Source organism: Hemitrygon akajei, unplaced genomic scaffold (assembly GCF_048418815.1).
Source record: "Hemitrygon akajei unplaced genomic scaffold, sHemAka1.3 Scf000046, whole genome shotgun sequence".
Lineage (NCBI taxonomy): Eukaryota > Metazoa > Chordata > Chondrichthyes > Myliobatiformes > Dasyatidae > Hemitrygon > Hemitrygon akajei.
Genome location: NW_027331932.1, coordinates 1,581,899 through 1,604,637, shown reverse-complemented (window position 1 = coordinate 1,604,637; position 22,739 = coordinate 1,581,899). Strand labels below are relative to the sequence as shown.

General features: G+C 46.6%; 1 protein-coding gene across 1 annotated transcript; it reads right to left on the bottom strand.

Moving 5' to 3' along the window:
* Positions 1-606: 606 nt before the first annotated feature.
* On the bottom strand, positions 607-22,256 carry LOC140720724 (uncharacterized). The gene is made up of 7 exons (XM_073035555.1): positions 21,986-22,256; positions 17,338-17,517; positions 9,513-9,629; positions 7,731-7,997; positions 6,844-6,986; positions 6,322-6,386; positions 607-799 (listed from the first exon to the last, which is right to left on the bottom strand). Exons 1-7 carry the CDS (start codon positions 22,254-22,256, stop codon positions 607-609), a joined length of 1,236 nt encoding a protein of 411 aa, XP_072891656.1.
* Positions 22,257-22,739: the final 483 nt, after the last annotated feature.

Here is a 22,739-nt window from a genome sequence, read left to right as displayed (position 1 = left end):
AGTTCAGTTCTGCTTGCCTTGCTCTAAGAGAAATCTCAACGAACTGGAAAGATTGCAGAGGGTGATTTCCGAGGATGCTGCCGGGACAGGAGGGACTGAGTTATGGAGCGAGCTTGGGAATTCTGAGAGTTTTTTCGGTGACCTTACAGAGGTGTACAAAACCACGAGTGACACAGATCAAGCGAATGCATTCACTCTATTTCCCCAGGACTGGGGTATCGAGAACATTAATTCACATGATTGAGGTGACGGTAGCTAAAGACAGAAGAGGGGAGCGAGTTGGGTTGGAATAAAGTGATACAGTGCGATGGGGAGAATGGGTAGAGACAGAGCAGGGAATCGAAGGAGAGACCGGGAGCCGAAGGGGGAATTGGGGGAAAGGGAGGTAAGAAAGCGGGATGAAGGAAATGGGTATGAAACAGAGGCGGGAGCGGAGAGGGATGAGAGAGACTTTAAAGGGACGAGGGTACAGAGAGGGCAAGATGGTGAGTAAGACTGCGATAGAAGGAAAGAGGAGAATAGGGTAATGGTGAGGGGCAGCGGCGCGGAAGTGGTATTGTGACTGGTTAAGAGAAATAGGGGAGAAAGAGGGTTTTATCATTATATTCAAGTCGGTCCCACTTGTTGTTCACAGAGATCCTGGATCTTGTCAGAAATATCTGGGCACAAAGCTGCAGACTTCTCACAGACGAAGCGCGTACGAACCTCATCGCAAGGTTTGTTCTCAGTATACGGTCCACACACACCGCATTCGAAGTCTCCACCGTTATTCCGGCCCAAGACATTCGAAGCCTCTTTCCTATCAAAGAGGGGTAAAACATTTCAACGCACCTCCAGCAGACAGTCCCCAAAACCACTGATATCCTCCCTCGGCATTGCCCTGTGGCACCCCAACATCTCACACAACCCCGCTTTCCCAGCACAGCCCTGTGTCAGTCTCCATATTACTCCCACTGGCCCAGTCTCTCCCTGCAGCCCTGTGTCAGTAACAAAAGTAATCTCTTGCCCCACTCTCTACCCACAGATCGGTGTCAGTGTCCAGAATAATAACAGTACCCAACCTTCCCCTCACAAGTCAATGTCAGGCCCCAAAATATTCCCACAGCATCAGTGTCTCCCAAGGCCCCATGTCAGTCCTCAAAATGCTCCCACTTCTTTAATGTCTCCCCACAGTCCTGTGTTTTCTGCCTAAGTACTCACACTCACCACTCCCACCCCACAGATCAGTGTCAGTCCAAACTATATCCACTGCCTGACTCTCTCCCCACAGACCCGTGCCGGTCCCTGAATTAATCCCACTTTTCATCCCTCTTCTTAGAGACCTGTGCCAATCACCAAAACATCTCCCGCTTCCCATGCTCTCCCCACGTACGTGTCTCAGTCCCCAGAGTACTCCCACTGAACCATTCTCTCCCCACATGTCTGTGTTTGTCCCCAGAGTACACCCCTCCCTCATTCTCTACCCACAGAAATGTGCCAGGCCCCAAAGTGCTCCCACTGCCTCACTCTCTCCCACAACCTGGGTCAGGTCCCAAAAGAGCTCCATAGCTCCACTCTCTCCCCACGGCCCCGTGCTAGTCCCCAAAATACTTGCACTTCCCACTCTCACCTCAAGTTCCCGTGCGAGTCCCCAAAATAATCCCAATGCCTAGCCTTCTTCCTAAAGATCTGTGTCAACCACCAAAAGACTCTCACATCGCCCTCTCTTCCCACAGCCCATGTCAGTTCCCACATTTGGCGAAGGAAGTCTGAGGATCAGAACGGGAGTGCACCGGGAGCAATTTTGATTTTTTTCTTCTCATCGGAGTTAAGAGAGGCGGGACTGCGCAGGCGTGTGACGTTGGGCAGTGAGGCGGGGAAGATTTGAAAGGAACACAGCTTTATACAGCGGGCAGCGTCGTTTTGCGGGCAGCGGAGTGAGGCGGGAGCAAAGTGAAGGCTTAAGGGCTTTGGCTCAACGGGTCTAGGTGGAAAAGGGCAGGGCAAGGTAGGTTTAACTTTTAATTTTTCCTGTTATATGAGGAAAGGAGGAATTATGAGTGTGGGACAGCTCATTGTTCTCGGTGTCTGATGTGGGAGGTCCTGGAGTCTCCCAGCCTCGCTGACGTGTACATCTGCGGCAGGTGCGCAGAGCTGGAGATCCTAAGGGTCCGTGTTAGGGAACTGGAACCGCTGCTTCATAACCTTCGTCTGGTCAGGGAGAGGGAGGAGATGATTGAGAGGAGTTACAGGCAGGTGATCACTCCAGAGCCACGGGAGGCAGACAGGTGGGCCATGGTTTGGAGAGAGAAGGTGAGGAGTCAGGTACTAGAGAGCACCCCAGTGGCTGTACCCCTTGACAATAAGTACTCCAGTTTGAGTACTGTTGGGGGGGCAACCTACCTGGAGGAAAGAGTACGGCACGAAGAGTACGGCTCTGTAGTGCCACCTGCCCAAATATTAGGGCTCTGTAGCTCTGAAGGTTAGGGAAAGGAAGAGGAAGGTAGCAGTAATAGGGGCCTCGATGGTTAAGGGTTCAGACAGGCGATTCTGTGGACGCAGTCAAGAGACCGGGATGTTAGTTTGCCTCCCTGACGCCAGGGTCGGGGATGTTTCTGATCGCGTCCATGATATGCAGAATTGGGAGTGTGAGGAGCCAGATGTCGTGGTACATATAAGTAGCAATGACATAGGTAGGAAAAGGGAAGAGTTCCTGCACGGAGAATATAGGGAGCTAGGAAGGGACTTGAGAAGATGGACCGCAAAGGTAGTAATCTCGGGATTACTGCCTGTGCCACGCGACAGTGAGAGTAGGAATGGAATGAGGTGGAGGATAAATGTATGGTTGAAGGATTGGAACAGGGGGCAGGGATTGAGCATTCTGAATCATTGGGAACTTTTTGGGCGCAGGTGTGACCTGTACAAAAAGGACGGGTTACACTTGAATCTTCGGAGGGCAAATTCCTGGCGTGGAGATTTGCTGAGGTAACTGGTGAGTTTTTAAACTAGAATGGTTGCGGGTGCGAATCAATTTAAAGAGACTAGGAGAGAGGAGTTTCACAAATAGTGAAAGCTAGTAGACACTGTGTGAGGGACAATAGGCAGGTGATAGAGACAGGTTGAGCTCAGACCGAAGATGTAGGGGAGAAGAAAAAAAAGATAATAATGTTGTTTGCACCGTTGGGGATAAACAGAGAGGAAGAGGTGAAGAGATTTTTAAATGCATCCATTTTAATGCTAGGAGCATTGTAGGAAAGGTGGATGAGCGTAGAGCATGGATTGATACCTGTAAATATGATGTTGTAGCTATTAGTGAAACATTGTTGCAGGAGGGGTGTGATTGGCAACTAAATAATCGTGGATTTCGTTGCTTCAGGTGTGATTGAATCGGAGGTGTTGCATTGATTGTCAGAGAAAATATTACAGTGGTGGTTAGGCAGGATAGATTAGAGGGCTCGTCCAGGGAGACTATCTGGGTGAATCTGAGGAATAGGAAAGGGTTAGTAACAATTATAGTCCACATAATGGGGAGCGAGAATTAGAGGAGCAAATTTGTTAGGAGATACCAGATACTTGTAGTAAGCACAAGGTTGTGTTTGGAGGAGATTTTTAATTTTCCACACATAGACTGGGAAGCCCTTTCTGTAAAAGGGTTGGGTGGATTGGAGTTGTAGAATGTATGCAGAATATTTTTTTTTGCAGCAATACCTAGATGTACCAACCAGAGAAGGGGCAGTGTTGGATCTGCTGTTGGGGATCAGATAGGTCAGGTGACGGATCTATGATTTGGGGATCACTTCGGGTACAGAAATCACAATACCATGAGTTTAAATTTAATTATGCAGAAGGATAGGACTGGACCCAGAGTTGAGATTTTTGATTGGAAAAGGCTTACTTTGAGGAGATGCGAAAGGATTTAGGAGTAGATTGGGACAATTTATTTTATTGGAAGGATGTAATAGAGAACTGGAGGTCATTTGAAGTTGAAATTTGAGGGTACAGAAGATTTATGTTCCTGTTATGTTGAAAGGAAATGTTAAACATTTGAGAGAGCCGTGGATTTCAAGGGATCTTGGAAAATTAGTTCGGAAAAAGAGAGAGATCTACAATAAATATAGGCAGGATAGAGTAAATGAGGTACTCGAGGAGCACAAATAAAGTAAAAAGAATCTTAAGAAAGAAATTAGTAAGCTAATTAGAAAAGCAAAAAGAAGATATGAGATTGCTTTGGCAAGTAAGCTGAAAATAAATCCGAGGGGTTTCTACAGTTATATTAATAGCAAAAGGATAGTGAAGGATAAAATTGGTCCCTTACAGAATCAGAGTGGACAGCTATTTGTGGAGCCAAAAGAGATGGGGGAGAATTTGAACAATTTTCTTTCATCGGTATTCACTAAGGAGAAGGGTATTGAATTGTTTAAGTTAAGGCAAACAAGTAGGGTAGTTACGGAAACTATGATGATTAAAGAAGCGGAAGGACTAGCGCTTTGAAAGAATAGAAATGTGGATAATTCTCCGAGTCCTGATAAGATTTTCTCTCGGACCTTGAGGGAAGTTAGTGTAGAAATAGCAGGGGCTCTGACAGAAATATTTCAAATGTCATTAGAAACGAGGATGGTGCCGGGCGATTGGCGTTAGACTCATGTGGTTCTATTGTTTAAAAGGAACTTAAGAGTAAACCGAGCAATTATCAGCGTGCAGGTTTGACGTTGATAGTTTGTAAACTAATGGAAAGTAGTCTTCGAGATGGTATATATTATTTGGATAGACAGGGTCTGATTAAGAGCAGTCAACATGGATTTGTGCGTGTAAGGTCATGTTTGACAATTCTTATTGAGTTTTTTGAAGAGGTTACTACGAAATTGACGAGGGTAAAGCAGTGGATATTGTCTATATGAACATCAGTAAGGCCTTTGACAAGGTTCCGCATGGAACGTTAGTTAGGAAGGTTCAATTGAAGTAGTAAAATTGATTCAACAGTGGTTGGATGGGAGATGCCAGAGAGCAGTGGTGGATAACTGTTTGTCAGGTTGGAGGCCGGTGACTAGTGGTGTCCGTCAGGGATGCTGGGGTGGTAAATTGGATTAGTAAATATGCAGGTGATGCTTAAATAGGTGCCGTTGTGGATAATGATGAAGGTTTTCAAAGTTTGCAGACTGATTTAGGCCAGCTGGATGAGTGTGCTGGAAGATGGCAGATGGAGTTTAATGCTGATGTGTGAGGTGCTACATTTTGGTAGGAATAATCCAAATAGGACATACATGGTAAATGGTAGGGCATTGAAGAATGCAGTAGAACAGAGTGATCTAGGAATAATGGTGCATATTTCCCTGAAGGTGGAATCTCATGTGGATAGGGTGGTGAAGAAAGCTTTAGTTATGCAGGCCTTTATAAATCAGAGCAATGAGTATGGGAGTGGGGTTGAAATTTCAAAATTGTTCAAGGCATTTGTGAGGCCAAATTTGGAGTTTTGTCTACAGTTCTGACACCGAATTATAGAGAAGATGTCAGCAAATTAATAAAGTACAGAGGAGATTTATTAGAATGTTATCTGGGTTTCAGCGCCTATGTTCCAGAGAAAGGGTGAGCAAGTTAGGTCTTTATTCTTTGGTGCGTAGAAGTTTGAGGGGGGAATTGAGAGAGTTATTTAAGATGATGAGGGGAATAGATAGATTTGAAGCAGATAGGCTTTTTTTTTTCCACTGAGAGTAGGGGAGATTCAAAAAAGACGACATGAGTTGAGAGTTAATAGGCAAAAGTTTAGGGGCAACAGGAGGGGGAACTTCTTTTCTCAGAGAGTGGTAGCTGTCTGGATCGAGTTTCCAGTACAAGCAGCAGATGCAGGTTTGTTTTTGACTTTAAAAATTGATAGGTATTTGGACAGGAATGGAATGGATGGTTATGGGCTGAGTGCGGGTAGCTGTGACTAGGTGAGAGTAAACTTTCGGCACGGACTAGAAGTGTCGAGATGGTCTGTTTCCGTGCTGTAATTGTTATATGGTTATATGGTTATATTAATTTTACTGCACGCTCTCTACCAACAGCCCGTGTCGAACCCCAAACCAATCCAATTGCCCATTCTCTCACCGCAGAACTTTCTCTGTCTCAAAAATGTCCCATTACTCAATGTCTCCCCACAGCCCTTGTTTGTCCGCAAACTCTTACCAACGCCCATTCTCTTTAGCAACTCGTGTGTGACTACAAACTGATCCCACTGCACACAACCTTCCCGCAGCCTGTGCCAGTCCCCAAAATAAATCCACTGCCCACTCGCTTCTCGCAGCCTGTATCAATCCGACGACCCACTTTCTTCTCAGAAACATGCAAGATCCCAAATCTCACCCGTCTTTGCATTTTCCAATCCAATATGAAATGCCTTGGTCGCGGATAGTTTTGCTAAAAAAAATCTGTGAAATTAAATTGCTATCATTAATTATTGAATTCGAGCAAAAATTAAGGAGCGTCCCTTTATGTCTGACCCCAGGAGAGTGAGATGGGATGTTGTTGAAGGAGCTTAATTCTGTCTCTCACCACAGGAGAATGTGAAAGCACGGTGTGGACGGAGCCTCACTCTTTGTCAGACCCGGGAGTGTGTGTTCAGACGGTATGGAGGAAGCTCTCTGCGTACGACCACAGGAGTGTATGCTGTGACGGCGTGGAGGGAGCTTAACTCTGTGTCTGACCCAGGAAATGTGTGATGGGACGGTGTGGAGGAGATTCACTCCGTTTCTGACACCGGGAGTGCGTGCTGGGACTAAAAGGAGGGAGATTCACTCTGTGTCTGACCCCGGAAGAGTGAGATCAAACGGTGTGGAGGGAGCTTCACTCCGGTGTCGATATATCTTCCGTCGACCTGACACGTACCTGCTCTTGTGCTGAACTTATTTCAAGAAGTTTAGAATCAGAGTTCAAACAATACTGTTTCGCCTCATTGTAGGAATAGTTAAAAGTGGATATAAAATAACACCCGTCTTCATTTCTGATCCATTCCTGGGAAAACGGTTGCTCTGCAAATTAGGAACAAGGAATAGTGAATCTCTCTGCGTACTATCCATTACACCCGCGGTGTGTCAGACACAGAAAGAGGATCGCTCCTCACCGACCCATTATACACAACTGGTCAAAAACAGAATGAAACACCCTCCTCATTGGTCCATTGAAAACTCCGAACAAGTAACAGTGAATGCCCTACATCCGCCGGAACACAGACATAAAATAGGGATCCCTACCCACCGTCCCATCACACACTTCAGGGGTCAGACATAGAGTGAGGATCACTCCACATCGTCCCATCACACAATCCCGGGGTCAGACACAGAGTGAATCTCCCTCCACACCGTCTCATCACACACTCCCGAGGTCGGACACAGAGTGAATTTCCATCCACATCGTCCAATCACACACTCCTGGGCTTGGACACCGAGTGATGCTCCCACCAGACTATCTCAACACACAATCCAGTTGTCAGAAACAGAGTGTAGCTCCCTCCACACCATCCAATCACACACTCCCGGAGTCAGACACAGAGTGAATCTCTATCTACACCGTCCCATCACACATTCCTGTTGTCAGAAACAGAAAGAAGCTCCCTCCAAACTGTCCGATCACACACTCACCGTGTCAAACACAGAATGAATCACCCTCCATACCATCTCTTCACACAGTCCCGATGTCAAGCACAGAGTGACGCTTCCTCTCTCCATGCCTGCCCTGTGATGAGGAGCGGCTGAAAGAAGGGGATGATGCCTCACCTCTTCTGCTGGTCAACAATTCACAGATTTGAGCCTTGGTTTCGTTGACAGATCTGTACTTCGTTTCCATCTCCCTGAACTGGTGACGGAGATCGCTGTGCATTCGTTTAACATTGGACAGATTAGAGTTGAGCGCAGAAAGATTATTGAGACAGGTTCTCTGGGAGAGATCCATGTGGGAATTCTTGGATATCGTGGATTGACAGGTTGAGTTTACCTCATGGCAGTTTCGGTCTGAGGTGAACATAGACTGAGGAATCTGTGATACTGAGAGAGATGGTGAAGGATGTTTAGCGTTTACAGTGACACGTTAGTCAGCGTCACGCTACCGAACGAGTCACAGAGAGTGTTGTGTCAGTGTCATGGTGATGGTTTTCACAGTGAGAGGCGTCGGCGCCACCTTGAGGGGCGTGTCTGTATCACGTAGAAGGTTATATTAATGTCCCGGTGATGTTTTTTTTTCGTCGTTGTTGTTAGAGTGGGATCTGTGTCACTATAGTGATGATGATTGATTCCCTGTCTCAGCGCGGGGCATTTCCGATTTGCTGAGAGGGACGAGTCGGAGTCACTGTGATAGATGTTTCGTGCCCCACCGAGAGTAGTGCCGGGTCACAATGAAGTGTATCTCAATGTCACGGCGAGGGAAATATCTGAGTGAGGGGCGTGTTGACATCACGGTGGGTTGAGTATCTGTGTTATGGTCTGGGATGTGCTGTTCTCAAAGAGAGGGGTGTGGCTATGTCACGGTGAGAGGCCTATCATGGCGACGGTAGGTGTGACAGTGTCACGCTGAGGTATGCGTCGACGTCACGGAGTGTACTCCATAGGGTTTGCTGTCAATTTCGAAGTCACTATCGCGGTGAAGGGTTTACCTGTGTCAGGGTGAGGTGAGGGTAATTGCCTCAGTGAGCGGTGCATCGGCGTTATGTTGAGGGGCGATACCGTCTCAGTAAAGCATGTTACAGTGACGCGTGAGTCTTCGTCACGGTGCGGAGCTGGACGGGACACGTTGAGGCACGTGTAGGTGTCACAGTGAGTGGCCTCTCAGTGTCACGGTGCAGGGCGTGTCGGTGTCCCTGTGGTGTTTTACAGTAACAACTTTTTACAACCTGCCTCCATTTGGAGCCCGTTCGCCCCACCACTGGTTGACAGCCCGGAAACAATTACGATATCGGCGGAAGTAACGAGACAGACTTAGCAGATCCTACTGTTCGATCTATTTCCAATGTTCTCTTTCAGTGTGTGGGTGAATTCAGCCGTGTCCCCCACTGGGACTCCCTTCCACCCACCAGCCGCGGTCTCTCCTTCCACTACGATCACCCCTCCCTCTCTCTCTCAATCTCAGTTAAATTGAGCCTCATCGCTGAGAGTCCAAATCCCTTGTCTTTCCAGGGCTGACCAGCGTCTCTCTGATTCCAGAGACGTTGTCACCTCTCCCGAATGTGATCGATTAATTTGGAGGCGTGGGCTTTTGACTAGGTCCCTCAGGGGAAGCTTATCCGGAGGATTATGATAAATGGGATTCATGGGGAATTGGCTGTCTGTATTCAGAGTTTATTATTTTTCTGCGTTACAGTGATATGCGAGCGGCGTCACGGTGGGAGTTGTGTCTCTGTCAAGGTGAGGGTATTGTCAGTTTCACTGTGAAGGGCGTGACAGTGTCACGGCGTGGTACGTGTCAGTGCCATGTTGAGGTACGTGTCATTGTGAGGTTTTACACTCACGTTTCATTCCACACTGTTAGTTCACGGTCTGACTCCAACCGGAGTCCGTTCGACTCACCATGGATCGACAGCCCGACCACTGTCACGAAGAGGATGAGCGTAACTAGGCAGAGCAGCCAGATCTTACGGTCCGGTCTATTTCCGATGTTCTCGTTCGGCTCCTGTTTATGCGGACCTGTGACGAGACCATTCAAATAAACAGAAGGAGAAGAAAGGAGATGGTGGAAGGGGGGCGAATGGTGGGAAAATGTGAGAGAATGAGGAAGAGAAAATGAGAAGAAAAAGGGGAGAGAGAGAGGCCGCGTGATGAGAGGAAGCGAAGTTTTGAGTAAATGTTGAGTGGGATGTGTGAGAGAGACAGCGAAAGAGTGGGAAAGAGAGGGGGAGTGAGGGGAGAAAAAGCAGGAGAGAGAGTGGAAAGAGACAAAATAAGCTCGAGCGGGTGGTGCGAAAGAGCGGAATGAGAGAGTGTCACGGGTTTATTATCTTCCGTAGCTGTATTGTTGTTTGCCCGCTTTGTTCCTTTTTCACACATGGGATAAATGACGGTCTTGTGTGGATTATCGTGCTGTGGGGATCTTCGCGGACTCCATTGTGTTTCTTTGTTTTGTGGCTGCTGGCAAGGAGAAGGGCGGCACGGGCACCTGATGGTTAGCGCAGCGCTTTACAGTACCAGCGAACCGGGTTCAATTCCCACCTCTGCCTGCAAGGAGTTTCCAATTTCTCTCCACAAGCGAGTGAATTTCCTCCTGGCGCTCTAGTTTCCTCCCACAGTCCAAAGAAATACGGGTAGGTTGGTTAATTGGTTATTGTAAATTGAACAGTCATTAGAAAAATGAATAAATCGGAGAATTGTTGGGCAGCGCGACCTGAATGGCCGGAAGAGTATATTCCGAACTGTTTTTCAATGAAAAATAAAACAAAATATATTTTGAGAAAAATGGAAAAAGTTCGTGGGAAATGGTATACATATACAACCGGACCATCCGGTGTTTGTGATGGGTATGATGGACCTGGATGAAAATAGAGATGGATGGTTGTAAAATCACAGAAAACACAAAGATTGGAGGTGTTGTGGACAGTGCGGAAGATCGCCAATAGTTTCGGCAGGGTATGCACCAATTGTAGATCTGGGTGGAAAATGACAAACGGAAAAGTAGCTCAGGTAAGTGTGAGGTTTTTTCCTTTGGGGCGTTGAATGTGAAGGGACAGGAGACAGTTAACGGCAGAACCCTTAATGTCGACAGGGAAAGGGATCTCGGGTTGATCACGCGGTTCAATGGAGAGTTAAAGAGTTGACTGTAGACGGGCCTTTGACAAAGTCTCTCTCATGGGAGATCCATTCACAAGATTGTGATGACTGGGATTCATTGTGAATTCGGAAATGAGTTTCCGTACTGGCTTGTCCACAGAACCCAGAGGGTGGCAGACGTCTGTGACTGGTGGTATTACCCACGGATCCGCACTGGGAATTCTGCTGTCTGCGGCCAAGACTTGTGCGAACCTGGAGTTTTAACAAGGCTTTGTATGTTTCGAAGATCCCGCATCGTAGACCAGCCATATCAGTACAGGACAAGAACCTTCTGACGACAATGCTGTACAGGATGCATTCCCTCTGGTGTTAGACATTTCACATTTGGGGATGATACTGTCTATAACTCTTATGATCTTAGGATCCTCATCTTCAACAGCACCAGGGGAAAAAGCCCACGTGTCCATACCATTAACTCAGGCAGCATTCTGTTAAACCACTGCGGATGCCAGCAATGGCCTTGACAACTGCACACAATTCACCAAATTGGACTCACCAATGCCTTGTGTAAATTTAACATTGCATCCCAACTCCTTTACTCAATGCTCTAATTTATAAAGGACAGCATACTAAAAGCTTTCTTCACCACCCTATCCACATGAGATTGCACCTTCAGGGAACTAAAAACCATTATTCCTAGATCACTCTGTTCTACTGCATTCCTGAATGTCTTACCATTTACCATGTATGTCCTATTTTGATTATTCCTACCAAAATGTAGCACCTCACACTTATCAGCATTAAACTCCATCTGCCAACTTGCAGCCCTCTCTTCTGACTGGCATATGTTTCTCTGCAATCTTTGAAAACCTACTTCATTACCCACAACGCCACCTATCTTGGTATCATTTGCATACTTACTAATCCAATTTACCACCAGATCATCCCGATCATTAATGTATATGACAAACAACATTGGACCCAGTTCCGATCCCTGAGGCACAGCACTAGTCACCGGCCTCCAACCTGACAAACAGTTATGCACCATTACTCTTTGGCATCTTCCATCTAGACACTGTTGAATCCATTTTACTACTTCAATATTAATACCTAAAGATTGAACCTTCCTAACTAACCTTCCCTGTGGAACCTTGTCAAGGCTTACTGAAGTCGATATAGACAACATCCACTGCTTTTCCCTTGTCAACTTTCCAAGTAACCTCTTCAAAAAATTCCACGCACAAATCCATGTTGACTGTTCCTAATCAGACCCTGTCTATCCAGATAATTAGATGTACTCCAGATATACATCACAGACAGGAGAGACCCCACCCACATCCACAGATGCAGGTCACTTCATTGGAGTAGACAAGGATATTCAATCACAGAATGCAGAATGAAGTATCAAAATTATAGAGAAATTACAGTGCAGGGAGACTATAAGTTTGAAGAGCCACGAAGAGGATGAATTGAGGTCAACAGTACATCTTATTTGATGACACCGAGTGCATTATCGGAGCAGCAGTACATGTAGAAAGAGTTAATGGAGGGGAGGCTGGTTTCGGCGCTGGGCCCAGCTCTTACCACAACGCTCTGCAGTTTCTTGCGAAGCAATGATTATATTTTTAGTTAGGAACCAGGACGTTTCATGCGAACAGGGTAGTAGATATGCTGAACAGGGAAGGCGATAAAACATGTATTTTTCTTTCCTTGGTAGACTACTCTGTGTGATGGTATGGGACCCAGGGGAATTTGACTGACTGATATGTCCGGATTGATAGCTATAATGCACAAGTCCCGTATCAAGATCCCAGATGGTAGATCACTCTGGAAGATGGGAGAGAGGAATGTAGAGAGAGACCGAGAAGGAATGGAGCGGTGAGACTGGGCGGGAGAGGGAAAGATAGGAAGAGTAGAAAAGAGAAGGGGGAAGAATTTGACAGATGGTTTGAGACCCAATGAGATTTGTCGGGCGGATTTGACTGTGTAGGACAGACCAGGAATTGGTAGTAGATGCACCAGACAGAGGCTTGAGCAAGGCTATAAACTAGGGTTCAGATAGTAGACTGGTCTGGAAATGGTGCGGAATCCGAGGAGAACTGTCTGACCAATTTGACTGCGGAGGACCGATTAGGTAGATGTGCTGAATGTAATGTACATAGTATTTAACAAGGCCCAAGATTGTATACCACCCTGCGAGATGGTGTGCGGCTCGGCGATAGGAGACAAGGTTTAGGATTGCAGATCATTTCTCAGACCGGAAGCCCGTCACTAGAGGTGTTCACGGGTGGTTGGTGCTGGGACCAGTGATCTTTGTCAACTATATCTACCATTTCATGGAGAATATACAATACGCAGAAGTTAAGCTTGCAGATGACATTAACGTTGATGGCGTTTTAAACAGTGAAGACAGTTATCTCTTACAGTGGGATCTCGTTTTGCCGGGGAAGTCGGCCGAACAGGAGCAGATGCAATTTAGTTTGAACTATCGTATTTCAGGAAGACAAACAATCGGGTAGGACTTACACGGTCAACGGGAGGAAACTTGGGATATGTTAAATAACGGAGGGAACCAGGGCTACAGGCACACGGTTCCCTGAAACTGAAGTCACGGGTAGTCAGGAACGGTGGAGAGTGTTGCAGAAGAGAGGGACCCTGAGGAACAGTGACCACCCAGCGGAGTACAGAAACAGGCCTACAATGTTGTCCCGAATGCAATCCCTCTGGTATTAGACATTTTAACTTTGATTAAAAAAAGTGCTGTCTCTCTGCTCAGTCAATGTCTGTTGTGATCTGAGAAACCTCTGTCGGATCTGGCGTTCAACATCTCCGGAGGCGTTCCAAGGCCTTCTAATCCTTCCTAAGATGTGGTGACCAGAATTGTATACAATAAGCCGGATGCAGCCTAATCAGAATTTTTTATTAAGTTGCAACACAACTTCCTGGCGTTTGAAGCCAGTGCCCCTAGTGATAAAGTCAAGTGTGTATATGACTGCTTAACCACGGATAATGACATTGGACCCCAATCTTCCTCTGCAAATCAATACTCTTTCGGGTCTTGGTTTTAAGGGTGCGCTGTCCCTTGACATTTGACCTAACAAGGTGCAACATGTCACGTTTGTCCGTATGAAACTCCATCTGACATTTCTCCAACCCATATCTGTAACTGATCCATATCCCACTGGATTCTTCACAGCTTTCTACACGATTCACAACAACGCCCATCTCCGTATCATCTGCAAACCTACCAAACCACTCATCTAAACTGTCATCCGGGTAATTAACATACATTACAGACAGGAAAGGTGTCAGTTACATCCAGAGATACCGATCACTTTCTGGTAGTGGAGCAATGATGGACTCAGGGCTACAGGAAAACGTTTCCCGGAACCTCTGGCTAAGGGTAGATAGTGCAGTGAAGATTGCATCTTCATCAATCAAGGCTCTGAGTACAGGAGTCGACAGGATTTGGACAGGACGTAGGGTAGGCCGACCCTGGAGTATAGTGTACAGTTTTTGTCCACCTGCTCTAGGAGAAGTGCCACTGAGCAGCAAATATTGCACAGGGAGCTTTACAGGGATACTGCCGAGAGCCGAGCGACTGAGTTATGGAGGTAAGTCTGGCAGGTTAGGATTTTATACCTTGGAGTTCATGGGTGACTGACAGAGGTTTATAAAACCACGTGGGGCAAGGCAAGGTGAATGCGCAGAGTCATTTTCTATAGACTTTGAGAATCGAGGATCAGAGCGCACAGTTCTGAGGTGACGGCAGTAAGAGATCTAACTGAGGACCAAAATGACAATTTTTTAAGCAGACGGTGCTCCGCCTATGGAACAAACTGACAGAGGAAATGGTCGATGCTGATGAATTAACACTTGTACACGTGAGCGTATGTCACGTGACTTATTCATAATGCCATCATCAATGTGAACTTTGACCTGCCCGTGCAGTCACTGGCATTTCTACTGGTCTACTGGTCCCGACGCAATAGATGAGATGAGAAGTTCATTTCGGCGAAGGTTCACCTGTGAGTATATGGGGTCCAGACCATCTGGGAGAGAATGGAGGAGAATGTGAGAGAGAGACAAATTGAAGGGCAAGGGAAGGGTAGATAATGGTGGGGCGGGCAGAGTGAGAGTCAGGGATACAATATGAGGGAGATGAGGAAGTGAGTGGAGAGTGACGTGTAGATTGAGCAGCAGATAGCGGGATGAATGGAGAGGTGAAATAGGGTGAGAGATGAAGGAGATGGCCGGGAAAATTGGAGAGAATGGGAGACAAAACGAAGAGTGAAATTCGACAGACAGTGGGAATGGAGAAGAGGGATCGAGGTTGTGAGTGAAGTGGGAGTGAGAAGTGTGAGAGCTTTATCGAAAGAGTCAGGGAGAGAGGGGTAGAGTGAGGGGAGAAAAAACTGGCAGATGGAGAGAGAGGGACAGAAAGAGAGAGGCAATTGGTGAGAGAGGGTGAAAAGAGAGGGGTAAGGTTTTATTATTTTATTCGTAGTTGTATTATTGTTTGCAACCGCTGTTCTTTTTTCACACATTGGAAATATGACGGGCCTGTTGGGATTAACATGTTGTGGGGCTTTTCGCGGTCCACTGTGCTCCTTTCAAGAGGAAGAGCTGTAGGTAACGTGGTGGTTCATAGCACTGGAAACCCGAGTTAAACAAATCTCAATATTTTTTAAAAAGATGATTATCATTTACATATAAAAAGCCGGTGTTCGTTTTTTTGTGATGTGAATGATTGATCTGAATGAAGATGGAGATTGGTGGCTGCTAAAATCATAAGACCATAAGATATAGGAACAGAAGTAGGCCATTTGTCTCATCGAGTCTGCTTCGCCATTAAATCATGGGGTGATCCAATTCTCCAGCAATCCCCAGTCCCCTTCTTCTCCCCATACCCTTTGATAACTTGGCTAAACAAGAACCTCTCTGTTACTGCCTTAAATGCCCCCAATGACTTGGCCTCCGCAGCCGTTGATGGCAAAAAATCCCACAGATTATCCAACCTCTTGACTAAAGTAATCACTCCATATCTCAGTACTAAAAGTCCGTCCTTCAATCCTGAAAAGTGCACTCTTGTCCTAGACTCCCCTACCATGGGAAATAACTTTGCCATATGAAATTCTCTCAGGCCTTTTTGCATTCGGATTGTTTCCATGAGATTCACCCTTATTTCCTGAATTCCAGGGAATATAGTCCAAGAGTTGCCGGAAGTTCCTCGTACGGTACCCTTTTCATTCCTGGAATCATTCTCGTGAATCTTCTCTGAAACATCTCCAATGTCGGTATATATTTTCTATAATACGAAGCCCAAAACTGCACACTATACTCCTGGTGTAGTCTGGCGAGTGTCTTATTGCGCCTCAACATCACATATCTGCTCTTATAATCAATATCTCTAGAAATGAATGTCAGCATTTGCCACTTCGTTGTCCATTCCCTTAAACTATCTAAGACTTTCTGCAGGAACTCTGTTTCCTCAACACGACTCGCAACTCCACCTATATTTGTGTCATCAGGAAATCATTGGCATCCATCGCAACAAGCAGCGATTCCAGCACCGAACACTGTGGAACTCCACTGGTAACCGGTAGCCAGACAGAATAGGATCCCTTTATTCCCAGTCTCCCTTTCCGGCCGATCAGTCAATGCTCCACACACTCTAGTATCCTCCCCCCGAATACTTTTATGGTCTCTTATCTTCCAAAGCAACCTCACGTGCGGCACTTTGCCAAAGGCCTTCTGAAAATATAAGTTCACCATCTCTACTGCACCCTGTTAGACTACCCTGCTTGTAGTTTCCTCAAAACATTGCAGTAGGTAGTTCAGGCAGGATTTTCCTTTCAGGAAACCATGCTGGCTTTCGCCTATCTTATCATTTGCCTCCAGGTATTCCCTAATACCATCTATAACAATGGATTCTAACAACTTACCAACCTCTGCTGGTCTGTGGTTTCCTTTCTGCTGCGTTCACCCTTCCTAAATAGCGGAATATCATTTGCAATTTTCCTGTCATCCGGTGCAATGCCAGAATCTATCGATTTGTTCCTAATGTTCAGCTCGGTGTAGAAGATGCAGAGAGAGGCTGGATGATAGTTAGCTAGCGGGCAGATTGGGCGCGCGAGAGGGAGGAAAGTGAGGAGGAAAAGTGGGAGGGAAAGGGAGAGAGTGTGGGAGAGAGTGAGTAGAGGGAAAGATAGCGTGAGAGACGGCAGGGGGAGAGGGTGTAGGGAGGAGTCTGTGGTTGAAGGAGGGAGAGAGAGGAGGGGGCGTGAGAGGGGAGCGAGAAAAGAGAACAGCATGGGGAGAAGGAAAAGAAAGAGGGTGATGAGTGACCAGGGGCAGAGTGAGGACAAGAGAGGGGAGAGTGGATGAGATAAGAAAAGAGGGATAGAGGGGAGAACAGAGGGGAAACAGACGAATGAGCGTGAGAGGGAAAGGGAGAGAGAAGGGAGAAGTGATAAGGCTTTTGCAGAGTGAGAGTAGGGAGAGGAGAGCGAAAGGGCGAGAGAGGATTAGAAATATATTTTAGTGGGCTCCCTCCGCATCGTCCCATCACACACTCCTGGGGTCAGACACAGAGTGAAAATCCTTCCCTCCATTTCTGTGCCCCACTCACCTCGGGAAGGAGTCTCGGAGCCCGTTTTTGTGAATTTGACATTCACGTAAATCTCGCTGTCGTCCATCCTGTCGAGGATCCTCTGCGTCTCTGAGCTCAGGAAGGAGAAGCGACCGTAGTCAGAGGAAGCCTGTTTTGACAAGGGAGTTAGACCGACACCGGGAAAAACGAGATGAGCGGCTGTTAAAGAGGAATCAAGAGCAGGGGGTGGGCGGGGGGCTGCCGTGTAGAGGGACTGAGAGTGTGCAAGAGGGTGGCCCACAGAGATAAGAGATTAAGTGCACAGATTAGTGAGAGTGAGGAGAAAGGGGAGAGTGAGATAGGGTGCCGGCGGAGAGAAATGTGGGTGACAGTGTATTGAGTGGATGGAGCAGTAGAGCGAAGTGATGGGACAGAGGTGGGAGTGAAGGGAAGATAAGAGCGATGGACATGAGAAAACGGAAGTAGATGGGGAGAGAAATAGAGGGAGGCGTTTGGGAGAGAGGGGGAGAAATGTGGGGCGTGTAAACGGGAGGGAGAGAAGGAGAGAGATGGAATGAGAGGAGTGGGGAGGAGGATAGGAAGGAGAAAGAGGGTGTTACAGAGATGAAAGTGTTCAGGAAAGTGAGGGATGAGGAAAATGGAATGTCGACGATGAGAGAGAGTAGTCGAATGGGGATAGAGACAAAAGGAATGGAAGGATGGAGGTAGAGAAGGAGGGCGGGTGGAAGGAATGCCTGAGTGATTTGTTTCCCTCAAACAGAGTCCCTGTTGTTCTGGAGATTTTCATCCCCCAGTTTGTACCTGGTTTGCGCGAAGGACGTTCCCACTACACCTGCTCATGGCCGGGGCTTCAGACGCTCTGTCTGCGAGAAACCACGGCCCCAGGACAAACACCCAAACACCACCGAGGTTAGTGAGCTACCCCTCCCACGGATTAACGTGAACAGCTCCCTTCCACTCGTGTCCTTCACATTGTTTCCTCGTCTCTCTCTTCCAGTTGCACACTCAAATTCCACTATTTATTCAATGGCGCGCGCTCCCTCTCGCTCTCCCTCTCTCTCTCTCTCTCTCTCTCTCTCTCTCTCTCTCTCTCTCTCTCTCTCTCTCACACACACACGCACGCACACATGCATGCCCACACTCTCTATCTCCTCTCTGTCTCTCTTTCTGCCTCTCCGTCCCTTCTCTCTCACCCACTTTGCCTCAACCATTCTTCGCTTCTCTCCCACCTTCCCCCACTCTCAACTCTTCCCCATTATCTCAACCCACTCCCTCATTTGCCTGCCGCGCTCTCTTTCTCCTCTCCACCACCAACACCCGTGTCACCCCAAACTGGAGATACCCCTACCCGCCCATCCACAGTTTGCCCCCCGAGCACCCTTGCATTATCCCCCTCCATTCCGCATTTTCGGGGAGTGGAGTTGGTTTTTGGGAATTTGGTAGCGTTCAGCCCGGGACTTCTAGCCGTCTGTCAGAATCTCTCCCTTCTTCCGTTTACCCGCCCTCCCCCATTGTCGCCCTCTATCCATCCCTCCCTTCCTTACTATTCCACCGAACCCTCCACCTTCCCTTGCAGCACATCGTTCCTCATTTCTTTTTGCCCTCTCCCTCCTACTTTCGTCTGCAACACTCACTCTCTCTCTCAATAGGGTTGTATTATAGACCAAACAACAGTCAGCGAGCATTGGAGGAGCAAATCTGAAGAGAGATAGCAAACAATTGCAGGAAACATAAAGTTGTGATCGCAGGGGATTTAATTTTCCACATATTGATTGGGGCTCCCATACTGTTAAATGTGTAGACAGGTCTGAATTTGTAAAATATGTTCAAGAAAGTTTTCTACATCAATATGTAGAAGTATCGACTGGAGATTAAGGAATATTAGATCACCTATCAGGAAACGAGTTATGACAAGTGACGGGAGTGTGTGTAGGGGAACACTTTGGGTCTAGTGATCATAACACCATTATTTTCAACGGTCATGAATAAAGATAGATCAGGTCTTCGGGTTGAGGTACTAAACTGGAAAAAGGGCTAACTTGAAGACATGAGGGAAACAAAAAAACTAAACAGGGTGGATTGGGACAGATTGTTCTCTGGCAAGAATGTTTGTAGGTGGGAGGCCTTCCAAGGAGAAATTTTGAGAGAACAGACTTGCATGTTCGAGCCAGGATTAAAGGGAAAATGAATTAGAATATGGAAACTTGGTTCTTTAGGGATATTGGAACTCATAAAGATGAGAAAGATGTATGACAAGTATAGGAAACGGAGGAAGTTACTTGAGGACTATAAAAGTGAAAAAGAAAACAACTTAAGAAAGAATACAGGAGGGCTAAAAGAAGACATGAGGTAGCTTTGGCAGTCAAGGTGAAGAACAATCCAAAGAGATTCTACAGGTATATTAAGAGCAAAAGGATAGTGAGGGATAAAATTTGTCCTTTTGAAGATCAGAGTGGTCGGCTGTGTATGGAAACAAAAGAAATGGGAGTGATATTAAATGGTTTTTTTTTTGCATCTGTATTTACTAATGAAACTGGAATGGAGTCAATGGAAATAAGACAAACAAGTAAGGTGGTCATGGAACCTATGAAGATTGAAGAGGTGGAGCTGCTTGCTATGTTGAGGCAAATCAGAGTAGATAAAACCCCAGGACCTGACAGGGCATTTCCTCGGACGTTGAAGGAGATTTGTGTTGAAATTGCAAGGGCTCTGGCAGATATATTGAAAATATCGGTATCTACGGCTGAGGTGCCGGAAGATTGGTGGATAACTCTTGTTGTTCCATTGTTTAAAGAAGGCACTAAAAGTAATCCGGGAAATTATAGGTCGGTAAGTTCGACGTCGGTAGTATGTAAATTATTGGAAGGAGTACTAAGAGATAGGATCTATAGGTATTTAGATAGACAGGGACTTATTAGGGAGGGTCAACACGTCTTTGTGCGGGGTACGTCATGTGTAACAAATCTATTCGAGTTTTCTCGGGGAGGTTACAAGAAAGTGCATGAAGGGATGGCGGTTGATGTTGTCTACATGAACTTCAGTAAGGCCTTTAACAACGTCCCACATGTGAGGTTAGTTAGGAAGATTCAGTCGCTAGGTATACATGGTGTGGTAGTAAATTGGATTAGACATTGGCTCAGTGGAAGAAGCCAGAGAGTGGTAGTGGAGGATTGCTTCGCTGAGTGGAGGCCTGTGACTAGTTGTGTGCCACAGGGATCAGTGCTGGGTCCATCGTTATTTGTCATCTCTATCAATGATCTGGATGATAATGTGGTAAATTGGATCAGCAAATTTGCTGATGATATAAAGATTGGATGTGTAGTGGACAGTGAGGAAGTTTTTCAAAGCTCGCAGGGGGATTTGAACAAGCTGATGAAATGGGCTGAAAGTTGGCAGTTGGAGTTTAATACAGGCAAGTGTGAATTATTGCTCTTTGGAAGGAAAAATCAAGGTAGAACATATAAGGTAAATGGTATGGCACTGAGCAGTAGAACAGAGGGATCAGGGAATAAAAAAAAAAGATCCGTTAACGTGGCTTCATAGGAACGCAGGCTCGTAAAGAGAGCTTTTATAAATCAAAGTATTGAGTGTAAAAGTTGGAATGTTATGATGAGGTTGCATAAGGCACTGGTGAGGCCGATTTTGGAGTATCGTTTTCAGATTTGGTCACGGAATTACAGGAAGGATAATAATAAGGTTGAAAAAGTTGCAGAGAACGTTTAATAGGATGTTGCCGGGACTTGAGAAACTGAGTTACAGTGAAAAGTTGAGTAGGTTAGGACTTTATTCTCTGGAGCGTAGAGGACTGAGGGGATATTTGATAGAGTTATGTACAATTACGATAGGTGCAGGTAAAGTGAATGAAAGCAGGCGTTTTCCACTGAGCCTAGGTCAGAAAAAAAATACAAACAGAAGACAGAGGTTAAGATTGATGGGGGGAAATTTTAAAGGGAACATTGGGAGGGGAGGGCCTTTTCACACGGAAAGTGGTGTGAGTGTGGAATGAGCCTCCAGATGAAGTGGTAAATGTGGGTTCGCTTTTAATATTTAACAAAACATTCGGTCTGGTACATGGATGAGAGGTGTATGGAGGAATTCGGTCCAGGTACAGGTCAGTGGGACTAGGCAGAAAACTGTTTCGGCGTAGCCAAGAAGGGCCAAAAGGCCTGTTTCTGTGCTGTAATGTCCTATGGTTCTATGGTGCTGAATGAATAGAGGGATTGCTCAAACGGAGCGGCCAGTAAGTCAGTAAGCCAGTGAATGAGTGGAGGTTTGACTCACTGACACCAGAGGTTGTGGCGAGCTGAAGACGAGCTTGCTCCAAGTTAAGCTTGATAATGCTTCCTGAGACGGTGATGTGCCTCTCATATGAGATGTGTCAGTACTGGGGGATCTCCCCTCTCCCGCAGTCACATCTGCCAGAAGTGCTAGCGGCTGGCCGATATGTCAGACAGTGGAAGGAATCTTAGCAATAGCTGGATGACCTTCGACTCATGATGGAGAATGAGGCAGACATAGATGAGAGCTACAGGGAGGTAGTCATACCTAGACTGCGGAGCAGGTCGTTGTGTGACCGTCAGAGGAGCGAAAGCGACGGTGGGTAGACAGCTGGTGCAGACCACCCCTGTAGGCATTCCCCTGAGGAAAAATGCACCGTCCTGGATACTGTTGGCGAGGACGCCCAAACAATCGTGAGCAATGGTGGCAGGACCTCCGACACTGACTCTTAACCTATGGTGAAGAACTGTGTGACGGAGAAGAGGACAGCTGTCGTCATTGGAGCCTCTATACTCAGGGGAGCAGGCAGGATATTTTGTGGACGTGAGAAGAACACCCGCATGCTTTGTTGATTCCCGGGTGCCAGGTTCCGGGATGTCTCTGACCGGGTGCACGACATTCTGGTACGAAACGGAAAGCAAACAGAAGTCGTCAAACATGTTGGTACCAACGATCTATCAGGAAGACCAGGACCTCAGAGTGGCGTTCTCAGTATTGTGGCCAGTGCGACATGATATTGATAGTAAAAATTTGAGGAGATTGCAGTTGAATGCGTTGCTGAGGAGTTGGTGCCAGGGACAGGGTTTTAGATTTTTTGTCCCTTTGGATCTCTTCTGGTGAAGGTGGGGCCTGTACCAATTGGATGGGTTGCACCTGAACTCGAGGGGGAACAGTATCCTTTGCAGGTAGGTTAGCTAGCATGTTCCGGGAGGTTTTAAACTAAATTGCAAAGGGAATGGGATCCGGAGCGATAGATCAGTGAAAGAAGTGCATGGAGTAAAGTCAGATGTAACATATCGAGAGTGTTTGAGAAAAGAGTAGCAGAATAAATGCTATAAAGGTAGTAAGGTAGAAGGACTAAAGTGCGTGTACTTCAATGTAAAAAGCATCAGCAACAAAGGTGATGAAGTGACAGCTTCGGT

Bases quoted from the DNA above. Each gene is read 5' to 3' on its own strand.
- LOC140720724 (XM_073035555.1), bottom strand. From the start codon at position 22,256: ATGTTTGACGACTTCTGTTTGCTTTCCGTTTCGTACCAGAATGTCGTG. The intron at 17,518-21,985 runs GTATCCAGGACG...CCTCTTTAACAG, and splicing joins TTTGGGCGTCCTCGCCAACA to CCGCTCATCTCGTTTTTCCC. The intron at 800-6,321 runs GTGAGATTTGGG...CCTCTTTGATAG, and splicing joins ATTGGAAAATGCAAAGACGG to GAAAGAGGCTTCGAATGTCT.